This window comes from Taudactylus pleione, unplaced genomic scaffold (genome assembly GCF_031769625.1).
Source record: "Taudactylus pleione unplaced genomic scaffold, aTauple2 ptg000391l, whole genome shotgun sequence".
Classification (NCBI taxonomy): domain Eukaryota; kingdom Metazoa; phylum Chordata; class Amphibia; order Anura; family Myobatrachidae; genus Taudactylus; species Taudactylus pleione.
The window spans coordinates 16,795,921-16,809,937 of NW_028284792.1; the positions used below are offsets into that span (position 1 = coordinate 16,795,921).

Here is a 14,017-nt window from a genome sequence, read left to right on the forward strand (position 1 = left end):
GGGGGTAAGATGCAATCAGGGATATTGCTAGACTTTTCAGGGAGTCAGGGAGATTGCTGCTATTTCAGGCAGTTGGAAAGTATGATTTAAAGAAATTGGAGCTCTATATGAATCTCTTACAATGGAACTTAAAAAAAAGTTAGATATGGCATAGTACAGTATGAATGATACTGCCATAACATTTCTTGCTCCATTCTTTCAGAAGGTAATTTGTTTGTTTCTCACTGGATGCTGTCATATTTTTAATAGTGTATGTCCCAGAAAGCATAGTATTTGTAAAAAACAAACAAAAAAAAAACAATATTGCTTCAGCGCACACTTTTATTTGCAATTTGCAAAGTGTAAACCCAAGCAAGACAGTAAGAAAGAATATTGTGGCAGCCCCATTTTAAAAGTGCTGAACATGTTGAACTTATGTGAGGCAGTGCAACCACTGTCCTTGCTGTACTATCCCATGCAGTCTTCTCTTAATGACATGCAACATTCTTTGAATATCAAAAAGTTCTTTCACTTTACTTTACTGACATCCGGGCAATATATGTTATCAAGTTGCTTAGATGCTGCCTTTTACTCTGCAAGTGCTGGGACTATTTAAACCAAAACGAAACAATTTTTTTTCTTTTTTCAGGTTAACACAAAAATATGTGCTAATATTTTTACCTGGTCTTCCGGTAAGTTTTTAATTGGTGTTTACTGTTTTAATGTTTTACTGTGTCACATCCCCTGGGTTCTGAACCCAAGATCTGTTTTCATCAATGCTCCTTAACTCCTTTGGGTTACGCTGATTGCTTCTGCACTGTGTTTGTCGCTGCTCTTTCTTGCCCACCATAAGAGTGTCCAGCCAGTGGCGTCACTAGCGGAATGCGGGCAGTGCAGACCAAACCGGGTGTCACTCTTCAAGGGGGTGACACCAAAATGCTGGCTCCTCCTCAGTGAACCGGAGCTGGGAGCTTCACTGTGATGTTAGTGTGCAGCGCCCAGCTCGTGGACACTGAGGAGGTGGCACTGCAGAAAAAGGGGGCAGCCCAGCATCTCTGGGGGGGTTGTGCCACGAGGCCATGCACCATCACAGTAAGGCCACACCCTCCCAGCAATGCCATGTCTCCTTTTCAGGCACGCACAATGGCTCTATTCGGCATACCAAATATCACCGACCCCAGTGACACCACTGTGTCCAGCTACTGTAATTTTCTCATCGCTCCCCAGGAAGTGAATTCTGTAAGACACATTTCTTTCTGTACCTTGCAAGCTCATTGTGTACTGTTTTCTAGCAGGTTTACATTGGGCTAATAACAATCTGTTTATAGATGGAGTATTTGTTGTTTCTGGCATGCTATTTAAGAACTAGTCATAACCACTTTAGGACTCACTAAATGGGTTATAGCATCCCAGTAGTATTTAGCAAATTGCAGTTTATTACTGTACGATGGGGCCCAGCAAAAAACTTTCTGACTTCAGTAAAGTCTTCTAGGTTTTGCTATGTCCCCTGGACCTCTCCGGTCAGGTAAGTTATGGTAAATACAGTGATACAAAACAAAATATACTTAAGGAAAATATTAACATTGTTAAATGGAGCCTTTAGTCTGCCTCCTGTCTGATCCTACTACTTTACGTGTTGGGATCTAGCCTTGTATGGCATGTCTCCTGTGTGTGTGCACGTGATGTGCTATCCTAGCCTGCATTCTATATTTTTTATATTGTCACACTTGCTTGGCCTAATCTGGATACTTAATCACAGGAGCATCTGAGTTACTGATAGCCCCTTGTGAAGGCAGCTACAAGGTTTTACATTAGCAGTTATGGCTTCTGGCATATTACTGAGTGTAGGTCTTTTTCCTGTGTGTGCCGTCTGGTAAATCATTGTGTGCTGTAGTATAGCTTAGAGATGAGCGAGTCCGGATCTCCACCCGAATGTCACAATCTAGGCTGGGATCTGAGTCCAGCTCGGGTTTTCCTGCCTAACTCAGATCCTAAAACGAGGCAAAACGTCATCATCCTGCTGTCAGATTCTTGCGGGTTTTGGATTGTATATAAGTCCCTCCCAGCGGTGATCGGCTCCATTTGCTTGCCGAGTCCTGGGCCATCAGGGCTATGCTTAGTCCAAGGGGGGCTTTGTTGTGTCCCATACAGGGAGATGTGCTGGGCTGGGCTATGATATCCAATACAGGGGTGTGCTGTGCTGGGCTGTATTGTCCAATACAGGGGTGTGCTGTGCTGGGCTGTGTTGTCTAACACAGGGGTGTGCTGTGCTGTGCTGTGTTGTCCAATACTGGGGTGTGCTGTGCTGGGCTGTATTGTCCAATACAGGGGTGTGCTGTGCTGGGCTGTGTTGCCCAATACAAGGATGTGCTGTGCAATATTGTGACACTGTAAGTGGTAGCACAGTGTTTTATTCATGAAAAAATATTGTAAAACTGTAAATGAAAATGCAGTGTAATAGTCAACACATATTGAGACACTGTAAGTGGTAGCGCAATGTTTTATTCATAAAAAATATTGTAACACAGTAGGTCATTGATACCACACTGTAATATTTAAAATTGGTATGAATTGACGTGTGTGCTGTACCCCACTTCGTTCATGTTTGTTGATATGGAGAACGATCAGTTGAGAAGAGAGCAGGAACCACATACTAGTGCTGGAGTTGCTGCCAGTGCCACCAGTTATGATGATACTAGTCTGTCTACATCATCTACTAAAGCTGATGCCCAAGGGCATACAGGGCTTAAGTCAGAGAATCTAAAATCAAAGAAGCAATCTTTTACATAGGTAAGAAAAAACATCAAAGGGAAAGTTAGCTGCAGAAAGACATAAAAATGGCAATATGCCTTTCATCACACAATGTGGCGAGGGAAGGCTAAAGCCTTGGGCTTTATTTATGACTGGTGATTCTGCATCTTATGATGATGTAAGCCCTTCTCCTTGTAGACATTTAAAAAAATGAAAATAGTTAAGGCACAGGAACCTAAGTGTGTCGGTGGGTGCCATGTGTGAACCTGACCTTTCCAAAACTGTACTCGAAGAGGAGCCTGCTTCCACCACTTGTGCATCCTCTGCAAATATGGGGATGAGCAGTACAAGTCAACATGCTGACATAGAAATCAAGGCTACTTTGGTGGAAGGTCACCAGGATGAGGATGATATTAGTGTAGTTGACGCTAATAAGGATGCTGATGATGAGGATGTTGTTGATGAGGATGTTGTTTGTGTGAATCAGACCCCAGTGGAAACAGTTGTTGCCCATGATAAGGAAAAGCCAAATGTCATGCCTGGGCATAAAACAAAAAAATCCACTTCTTATGTGTGGAATCCTTTCTACCCAAATCCGGACAACAATTGTCAAGCCATCTGTACCTATTGTAAAGCCAGAGTAAGTAGAGGTAGCGACCTTATCCATCTAGGAACCTCATCCCTATTACATCATCTACAGCGCATCCATCAAAAGTGTTTGCAAAATTCAGAAACTTTGGCTACAAAAATAACAACAAGCAGTCCAGCTTCAGCTAGCTCCCTTTTCTCTGCTAATTCCAGGCACCTGGCATCTTCACCACCAACACCTTCATCAACAATATCCTCAATCATGATCGGAACTAGTCCTACATCCAATTTGATAAGGCTAACTCAGTCCTCCCCTATCCTAGATTCCTCAGCAAAATCCTTGAGTGCTACACCTGCTTCTGCTGCTGGGAATGGCTCTTCATCCCAGAAGGGGACCAGGAAGACTACTCATAGTAGTTCAAAGAAAACTATTGACTGTTAAACAATCCTTTGCAAGGTGGAGCAAGTATGACAGCAGTCTCCCAGATGCATAGCAGATCACTGATACCATAACAGCTATGCTGGTATTAGATGTGCATCCGATATCCGCCATTAGTGCAGTGTGTTTTAGATGGTTAATTGAGGTCCTGCAAATCCCATCTAGGTTCCACTTCACTAGAAAATCAATTCACAGCCTGCACAGAGACTTTAAAAAAAACTGAATTAGTGTCCTCCAAAATGCCGTTGTACCCACTGTCCACTTAACCACAGACGTATGGACAAGTGGAACAGGGAAAATCCAAGATTACATGACTGTAACAGTCCACTGGGTGGGTGAATTGCCTTCAGCTGCACCAACAGCATCAGCATCTAAGAAAAAGCAGCTCATTCAGAGGCAGGCTACTCTGTGTATCACTGGTTTCACTAAGAGGCATACTGCTGACAACCTCTTAGAAAAGCTCATCGAAGTCATTGCAAAATAGCTTACCCTACTTCTACTCTCCTCGGGATTTATGACTTCTGATATTGCTACCTGTATTGCGAGAGCATTACAGCAGGGTGAATTCCAACATGTCCCATGTTTTGCTCTCACAATCAACATGGTGGTGCAAAATATTTTCAAAAATTACATGGCTGTGCAGGAGATGCTCTCTGTGGCCCTCAAAATGTCAGGACATTTTTGTCATTCAGCAGGTGTATGTAGAAGATTGTAGCACCTGCAAGAAATGTTGAATTTGCCATCACCAGCTGAAGCAAGAGGTAGTTATGAGGTGGAACTCCACCCTTTATATGCTTCAGCAGATGGAGTAACAGCAAATAGCCATCCAAAGCTACACAACGAATTATGACATACAGTAGGAAGAGGAGGGGCAATGTACCTTACTCAAGCTCAGTGGAAAATACTTTCCATGTTGTGCATAGTGCTGAAACCCTTCAAAGTAGTCACCTGTAAAGTGAGTTCAGACACTGCCAGCTTGAGTCAGGTAATTCCCCTAATTATAATTTTAGAAAAGCAGCTTGAGAAACTGAAGGAGGAGTTGAAATGAAGTGATTCTGCTAAGTATGTCGGACTTGTAGATCAAGTCCTTTATTCGCTTTGCCAGGAACCAAGGGTTGTCTGGATCCTACAATCGGATCAATACATTTTGGCTACCATGCTGGATCCTAGATTCAAGTCATATGTCATGTCTTTCTTCCCAGCAGACACAGATCTGAAGAGATACAAAGAGCTGTTGGTAAGAAAATTGTCAGCTCAAGTGGCATGTGATGCAGCGATGGCTCCTCCTTCAGTTTTTCCAGCAAGTGCGACTGCCAGGAAAAAAGTTAACTTTCCCAAAAAAAGACCCATTGGTGATGCAGATGAGTCAACACAACCAAGTTTTGACATCTGGTTGGGTCTAAAAGAATTGCCTACAAATAATTAGACCTCTACCATGACTCTATCTGATATGGTCACCTTTCAAAGAATGGTTGAGGACTATTTTAATGATAGTGTCCAAATTGGTATGTCAGATAGTCCGTTTGACTACTGGCAGGAAAAAAGGCACATTGGAGGTCCTTGCACAAACTGGCATTGCTTTACTTGAGCTGTGTACTTTGAAAAACAAATCAATTGCTTCAGCCACAATTGGCAGTCCCTGTCACTAAAGTGGTTGGTTTGTTAAACTGTGCATGTCCTATATACAACATAAGGGTGGGTGGAAGGGCCCAAGGACAATTCCATCTTGCACCTTTTTTCTTTGCATTATGTGCTGTTTGGGGCATTGATGCCTGACATTTTTAATTTCATAGTTTATGAATGTCTAGAAATTGTTATGGCCACAGACAGCATCCCCTGTATGCCCCTTTAATTTTTAAAAAACTGATCTACCAAGTTGATGGGCTGGGGAAAACATGGTAGATTTTCAAATTTACCCAGTTTTTTTTTATTACTCCCCCCAACCTCAACCGGTTGCCCCAGGACCCTGGAGAATTGATAGGCTGTTATGAATAACGGTTCAACTCAGTAAACGCCTGCCCCTGTTGTATGTACACTCTAAGCGGAAGTGGAATAACTGGATACTGTAGATGGTGGGTGTCATTAAAGAGTGACCAGAAATATGATTAGCAGCAAAGAGCATCTTCCTGCCAGGATGTTTGCAATAAAGTGCAAATACGTTTAATACAAAAATTAGTTGTGTATATTGGTCACTCACATTACATACATATTATTATTTTTTCAAATATATTTTTATTATGACTCTTCAGCATATAAACAAGATATAATATACAAATGTATACAATATAATGTAACAATTTAGCTTACAATACATAACATTACATTGATGTAATTGAAATAACCAACAGTATGGTATATGACACATAACAATTTAAATGAATAAATTCAAAATTGTGTATGAAATTTCCATACAAAAGGAGTATTGGCATGCCAAGAGGGGCGCATATACCCAGGCTGAAGATATAAGGCAATTGATTTCTCTGAATTAGTCTGTAGTCCCGAGATAGCTCCAAAGTCCTGGAGAAGGTTTAGCAGGTGATGTAGAGAGGAGGATGGTTTAGATACGTACAGTAGGATATCGTCTGCAAAAGCAGTGATTTTCAATTCTTGTGTGCCTATTGAAATACCCCTAATATTTGATGATTGTTGGATGAGGCACAATAATGGGTCAATAGATATATTAAAGAAAAGAGTGGACAGGGGGCAACCCTGAGGGGTACCTCTAAACATCTCCACTGTCCCCCCATGTTCCATTCACTAGCAGGGAAGTTTTAGGCGATGCATAGAGATAACGTCCGAAGTCTATGAAATTCCGGCCAAAATCTCTTTGTGCCAAAACTCCACAGAGGTGAGGCCAAAGAACAGTGTCAAATGCTTTATGACAATCTAAGCTAAGAAGCATGTTTCTTGAAGATGGTTTATTAGAGGATATCACTGTAGCTGCTATAGCTGCCCTGATACCATTCACTGAATGTTTACCCTTCACAAAGCCCAATTGGTGTGAAGTAAGAAGATCTGGGAGGATATTTTGCAATCTTATGGCCATTATTTTGGCCAAAATTTTAAAATCGACGTTAAGCAACGTAATTGGTTTATAGGAGGCCACTAATTGAGGGTCTTTATCTGGCTTGGGTATGAAAATAGTATGTGCTGAGTTAAAAGTAGGGTAGAGAGGAGAGTGTTTATGAATATGCCTATAAAGCTCCAACAAAGTGGGGACTTTGTCATGTCTCATTAGTTTGTAATATTCCCCCGAGAAGCCATCTGGACCCGATGTTTTATGAGATTTAAGATTTGAGATAGTATAATTTATTTCCGTAGGGGATATATCTCTATCTAATCTCTCTCTTTGCTCTCTGGTCAATCTGGGGAGGCGTGCTTCAGTCAGTAATCTAACTTGGAGATCCAGATCAATAGGTCTATCCTCATAAAGGTGTTCATAATATTTCTGAAATTGTTCAGAGATTAAATCTGTCTGAGAATATGGGGTTCCGGAGATAGGATCCTTAATCATGTGAATAAAGCTCCTCTTTTCTTTAACTTTAGACATTGTGGCCAACAATTTTCCTGGCTTATTTCCCCAGCGGAAATATTTATTTTTGGCATAATCTAACTTACATTTTGCTTGGGAAAGTAAAAAGGATTCCATCAATTTACATGATTGTCTATAAACTTCTAAAGATTCCCCATTCGAATTGGAAATATATAGCTGGAAGGCTGAAGTCATAGCTGCTTGCAAGGCTTTATATTGAGTATTAGCTTCTTTCCGTTTCCTAGAGATATAATTAATAATATGGCCCCGCATCACCGCCTTTGACGCCTCCCAAAAAAGTACAGGATCATTCCAATGATCAATATTATCATCAAGATATTCATTCCATTTGGTTGTTAAGAAATTATAAAAGTCATTTGATTTGGATAAGTATGTGGGGAAGCGCCTAAGGCGGGAGGCATTTACCAAAGAGGTGTCATATAGAGATATACTTATAGGGACATGATCGGAAAAGACTATATCTCCCAAGTTTACATTTTGTATCTTTGAAAACAATGAATCTGCCACTAAAATATAATCAATATGGGATAGGGTTCTATGAGCTGCCGATAAGTGAGTATAAGACCTATCCGAGGGGTTTAGTATTCTCCAGGGATCAACTAATTTGTGGAGAGACTGAAATCGTGCTAAGTGTTGCCAAAAAACCGAGTGAGGTCTTACAGGGGGTTAGATCTATCCAAGATCGCATCAGCAACTGTGTTGAAATCACCTCCCCCTATTAAGTTCGGAGCATCTCTTGTCATCAAGAACTGAGAGAAATCAGACATGAAATCGGCCTGGGTATTAGGCGCGTAAAGATTCAGGAGAGTATATTTAGTATGAGAAATAGAAATATCTAAAAGAATGAAACGCCCTTCTGGGTCCAAGTATTTATCAAGGATCACATATTGTAAGCCACGATGTAATAGAGTAGCCACTCCTCGCGATTTGTTTCTAAACGGAGCAGAAATACACTCACCAATCCAGGAGTCCCTCAAAGTAGAATCGTCTCCAGCCCTCCAATGCATCTCCTACAAAAATTCTATAGAAGCTTTGAGTTTTTTAAGAAAGGTAGTGACCCTCTTCCTTTTTATGGGTGTATTTAGACCTCCCACGTTCCAAGAGTTCATTTTTAGAGTATTATCTACATTAGAGTGTGAAAGTACAGGTGATGCCATTAACCAATACCTTTAGGAGGGAAGAAAACCCAGCCGCCGAGAAGATATTTCCAGGGGGGCCATGCGCATGGCAGACAAAACATTCAAACAAATACATTTCAGTTAGTACATACAAAACATCAAAAATTTCAACGCATATTTGAACTAATAAAAAATCTAAAGAAAGTGCTTCCGAGTCATTACTTTTTCCTTTTTCCCATCCAAAAACCTCTGCACGTCCCCTTATAAAAGGAGAAGTACAGGAAAAAATTGCAAAAGATATGAGAACTACCAATAGTAACAGTTTACACCATTTTTGCGGACCATCCAGGAACGCCAGTAGTAAACAGTGAACGCGGGGACCAGCCGCAAGTTAATCCACACAATTAAGAGTATAATATTCCTTACATATCTTTTCAAGGCCGTTGATTTGGAGACCTCGGGGGAGAGCGCCTATTAAGGAAGTGAGCCTTAGCTTTGTCAAGGTCATCAAAAAAAATGGTTCGGTCATCCACTTCTACGCGTAGCTTAGCAGGAAACAGGAGGGCGAAGCGTTGGTTATTTTCCACCAGGAAACTACACACCAGGGAGAAGGCTTTTCTTTTCTGAGCCACGGAAGCAGAGGAGTCCTGAAAAATTAAAATTTTGATATCATCAATATACAATTGGGCAGCTTTCCGATAGGCCATGAGGATCTGTTCTTTGGTTCTATAGTCCAGAAATCGGGCAATAACTGGCCTTGGTCGGCCCATCGCATTATCTCTTTCCGGACCAATCCTATGAGCCCGTTCTATCTGTGGCGGGGGAAAATCAGGAGACATTTTAAGAGCCCGTGGCAGGGTTGAAGTAAGATAATCCAGCAGGCGTTGACCCTTCACCGTTTCAGGAACTCCAATAAATCTCAGGTTGTTTCGCCTATTTCTGTTCTCGAGATCGTCCAGTTTCTCCACCAAAGCCCCCGAGGAACGAGAACATTCGTCTAGGCTCACCTGTAGAGAGTGAATTGTGTCTTCTGCATCGCTCAGCCTTTGTTCCATTCCAGATACCCGAGAGGTGTTAGTGTCAATCTGTGCCAGGGCTGAGTCAAGAGATGTTTGCACAACTTCAAATTTTTTAACAATCTGGGGTAAAAGTTTCCTGGAAATTGCCTCCACCATATCTGTGATAGACGTCTGGGCTACTACGACTCCCTGTTCAGGGCAGGAAGTGTCCAAAGGGCCCTACGAGGATTCTGTAAGGCCTTGTGAGGTGGAGGAGGATTTATTGCCCATGGGCCTATTTCTACCCATTTTAGAAGGCTTACAAAAAAAAATTATTTCTCTCTCACTTTTTCTTTGTTAATAGTAAATATTACAACGTGCAATCTTCCCTCGATAATTAACTCCCAGTGGAATCTACACACTAAAACCTGCGGCTAGGTCCCCTTGCACACCGAAAGTAATCACATGTATTCACAACCTGCAGTCATTATGAAAGTTCCGTTAAGAAAAATCTTGAAATTATCGATCACTGCCCCTAGGTGGCATCAGAACACAAAATATTTTAGCAAGATAATTAGCAATCAATTAGAAGTTTTGGTAAGTATTGTCAGGCTTAATGAATATGGTAATTAAATAGTGCTTTGTCACCGTTTAACTTGTTTGAATACTGCAGTACAGGTAGAAACAGTATAAGTACAAAAATTAACTATTAAATGATAGCAGTGTGCTATCAGGAGACCACTCACTTAAGCATTCATCATGCCGATGGTGTTTGGTGAGAAACCTCTATATGAATAATACCGTTTTATAACATTTAGAGAAATGCAATAGAGGTAGAAAATATGGACAAAAGAGCTAAATCACTTGCAAGATAGTGACCTATAGAGAGTATAATAATCTATATGAGAGACACAAAATATATTAGCAAGATAATTAGCAATCAACTAGAAATTTTGACAGGTATTGTCAGGCTTAATGAATATGGTAATTAAGTAGTGTTTTGTCACCGTTTAACTTGCTTGAATATTGCAGTACAGGTAGAAACAGTATAAATACAAAGGTTAACTAGTAGATGATAGCAATGTGTTATCAAGAGACACCACACCTAAAACACTTATCGTGCAGGTGGTGTTTGGTGAGAAACCTTTATAAAAATAATAACGTTTTATAGCAGTTGGAGAAACACAATACAGGTAGAAAATATCAAAGGAGCTAAATCATTTGCAAAATAGTGACATATAGAAAATATAATAAACTATATGAGAAATCACCACTATACAAACCTGCAGAGAAGTAAAAGGTGGGTCTCAGTGGGCAAGGACATCAATAGTCCCTTCAATTTCTGTGCATTTGTAATGTCCAGTTGGAGGGGCAGGACTTTCAGCAGAGGTCACAACTCCAGATCTCCCCTGTAAGGACCCAAAGACCCAGGACACCGGACCAAAATGGGATCTCCCCGCAGAGACTGGTCAGCCGTCAGCCCTGGAGGGTAAGGAACAGCAGTCTCCACAGCTCTGTGTAGGCAGCTCTCTCTCAGCCATCAGCCGGATAATCAGCAGCGCAGCAACTGCGAATCTCCCTCGGCAGCACCGCCCTCCTCCCGAAAAAAGGACATCCACCGCTCACAGCGCAGGAAGGACTCACAGCGGCTACACTTCAACCACGGCACATAGCAGAGCACACCTCCAAGACTCCGTCAGCGGCTCCGTCTTCAGCAAGGTAGGTGCTATGGTCTCCACGAGTCGGCCAGCCAGGTTTTGTGTTTCCAGCCCGTCGCTCAGGTGTCCCGCAGCTCCGCTCCTCCGTTATGCCACTCAGACACCCGCGAACATCACAGATGCTGGGAGTTCTAGTTCAGCCGGAGAGCTACAGGCTGCTTTGCTCTGATGTAAACAGCAAGTCTTGGTCCCATTATCCCTAACAACTAAATATGTGCGGGTTCGTGTTACTCTGTTCTTTTCGCCAAAATTATCGCAAGTTCAGATTAGTTCGGATTTCTCTTATTGGATATCCAAAACACATGACAGCTGGATAGCCAATATGATGCAGTTTTTGAGATCTGAACATATCCGAGTAAATCAGAGTAAAACTGAACCACACATATCTACTAACAACTTCCCTGAACACAAAGTAAATGTCTGTTTACAGTGTATACTAGCAGCACCTCAACAATCAAGGCCACCACATTTCTATTACATGTGTAAAAAACGTCCTCCAGATCAAAGATGTCTTTCATAAACTGAAGAACTTGATCCTACATAGATCTTCCCTCAAATTTTTTTTTTTGTTTTTTTGGATTCAAACAAGAATGTATTTACTGTTCAAAGGACTTGCGGTGGTGTAAGTCACATGCATGTGCACAATAGCACAGTATTTAAACATCACTAAATTTAATTTAAAAAAAAAAACTAGAAGAGTAGAAAAAAAACAAAACAGAAGATATTGACAATTGCTGTGTCCTCTTGAAACCCCCCCATAATTTCCCATGTGTCCATCCACTACCTTATTCAGTGGCAGCAGCCTGCACAATGTCTAGAATGTGAATGGGTAGTGTCTCCAAACTTTGTCTTGTGGCTCAGAATCTCATACATGCAATCATCACTGCAGCACCCCTATACACTGGGAGAGGTCTCGTCTATCTCAAACTGTAAAGCACCTCTGACGAATTAGTAAGCACCGTGATTGTGTTTGAACACTGTAAGCATGACTTTCTTCATCTGCATGCTATTTGCCATCAATTGTAAGATTTGTACCAGGAATTTCCCCAATCCTTTTCTGCGGACACGGATCTCCAACTGCACCTCATAACAATAAAGGACCTCATCCCCGCACTCCACATCAAATCTGAAGTGCACAAAAGCAACAGGCACAGAAAGCTCATCTCTGGCAATAAGATACCAGGCACGTTCATCTGTCAGCTCTTCACGCTTTTCCCTATCCTTCCATCCCCACTCGCTCTGTTCATATAGCAGCTGCATATTTGTCTTTGTGAGTACAAATGCCCAGTATAGAGTCTTCTGGTCCAAATCTGTTACTCTGCAGCACTCTACAGACAAATTCAACCCATTTCTGTCACACTTCTTGAAGACTGGAAAGGCTCCCAAAGGGTCACCCAGCTGATGGACCGCTTGCACCTTGGCACACACAGCTGCCATTGAAGGATGTTCCTCTTGGTGTTTTTTTGTCTTTTGCCCATACAGACTTCCTCCCCTTGACATAGCTGATGACATAATACTCTGAAGCCTGGTTCAGTGCTGGATGGGGTGAAGAAGTTCATACATTTATTTAAGAATCAATACTTCCATCCTTTGCTTGTCTTCAGTCCATAAAATATTCCAACTCCCTCGGGCCTCTGACCTAGTTAATGAAAACATTCTTGGTTTTTAAACTTCCTAGGGGACGTATAGTTTATTAAATTGCCATCCTGTCTACCACTGCAGTGCCACTCTGTGCCATGTTGGAAGCTGAACAACCACATGTTAGTGCCGCCCACTGCTATCGCTTAGCTTAATAAGCTAGCTAGCTGGATGCAAACTTTTGGCCTAAACTGGATGAAACCAATATTGTGAGCTGTGAGGTGGTCAAAATTGACTGGAAAAGACTGGAAATAAATGTTATTGAGGGTAATAATACTGTAGGAACAAAAACAGGCCCAAATTATGTGATTTTAGCTGTTTTCATGATTTTTAGAAAAAATACAGATCCAAAACCAAAACACGCAAGGGCGGTTTTGCCAAAACCAAATCCAGATCCAAAACACGAGGGAGATGCAGATCCAAAACCAAACCATGAGGATGAGCGTACACCCATATAGCTATAAATGGATGCAGAGTATGCAATGTATAGAGGTCCCCTGGGTCAGAGGGAGCACTACACCCATTACAAAGTCGTACTATTGGCCATTCTTTTAAAACATGGTGCATGCGCAGAACATGCTAAGACTTTGGGGTCTATTAATCATCGTAGGACATATGGCCCCCAATGAGTAAGTATTGATCTTGCTGCGAGGGATACTTAAGTATCCAACTTGCAGCGGGGGAACTTGACACTGGAGCAATTTATTAATGCTCCGGTGTGGGGACAGCTGCTCCAAAAAGCAGCTGTCCCCTCGGTTAGTACTTATCTCCTCCCCATCGGCCCGGCTACGCATGTGTGACCCGAGGGCACGCATGCACAAAGCCGCTGGGGAGGTAGTGGGGAGGCAGCGGAGGGATCCGCTCGGATTCCCTCTTTGCTTCCCAGACCACCTTCCCAAAGGAAGGAGCGAGGATCAGAGAACAAGTGCCATTTGAAGATGGCGCTTGTTCTCGGAAGCAAACTCAGATGGTCCATTTGGGACCCCTCATGATGATTGGCCTGGTAACTAAAATACACAGAAACTAGCATTTTCGCATTGGTTACTTCGGCATTTATCGTTTGATGAATAGGCCCCTCTGTGCCGTATCTTCTGTGCATGTGCTATAAATCAAGGGGGGAGGGATCTACAACCTCACTCATGTCTTTTTTTTACCTCACTGTTGTTTGTTGCCGACTACTTTTACTGTTCTGAGTTTTGGCTTGTTTGATTGTTTTACCCATTTATCATTTCACT

The 14,017-nt window shown here is 41.9% G+C and overlaps 1 protein-coding gene and 1 pseudogene across 1 annotated transcript in view; one reads left to right on the forward strand and one right to left on the reverse strand.

The window, feature by feature from the left end:
• Positions 1 to 14,017, forward strand: part of LOC148507599 (multidrug and toxin extrusion protein 2-like) — a 156,312-nt gene that overhangs the window by 31,035 nt on the left and 111,260 nt on the right. The window contains exon 4 of the mRNA XM_088445879.1: positions 629 to 671. Coding sequence (XP_088302005.1) covers positions 629 to 671 — 43 coding nt within the window. The remainder of the gene's footprint in view (positions 1 to 628; positions 672 to 14,017) is intronic.
• LOC148507600 (N-alpha-acetyltransferase 40 pseudogene) lies at positions 11,934 to 12,596 on the reverse strand (annotated as a pseudogene).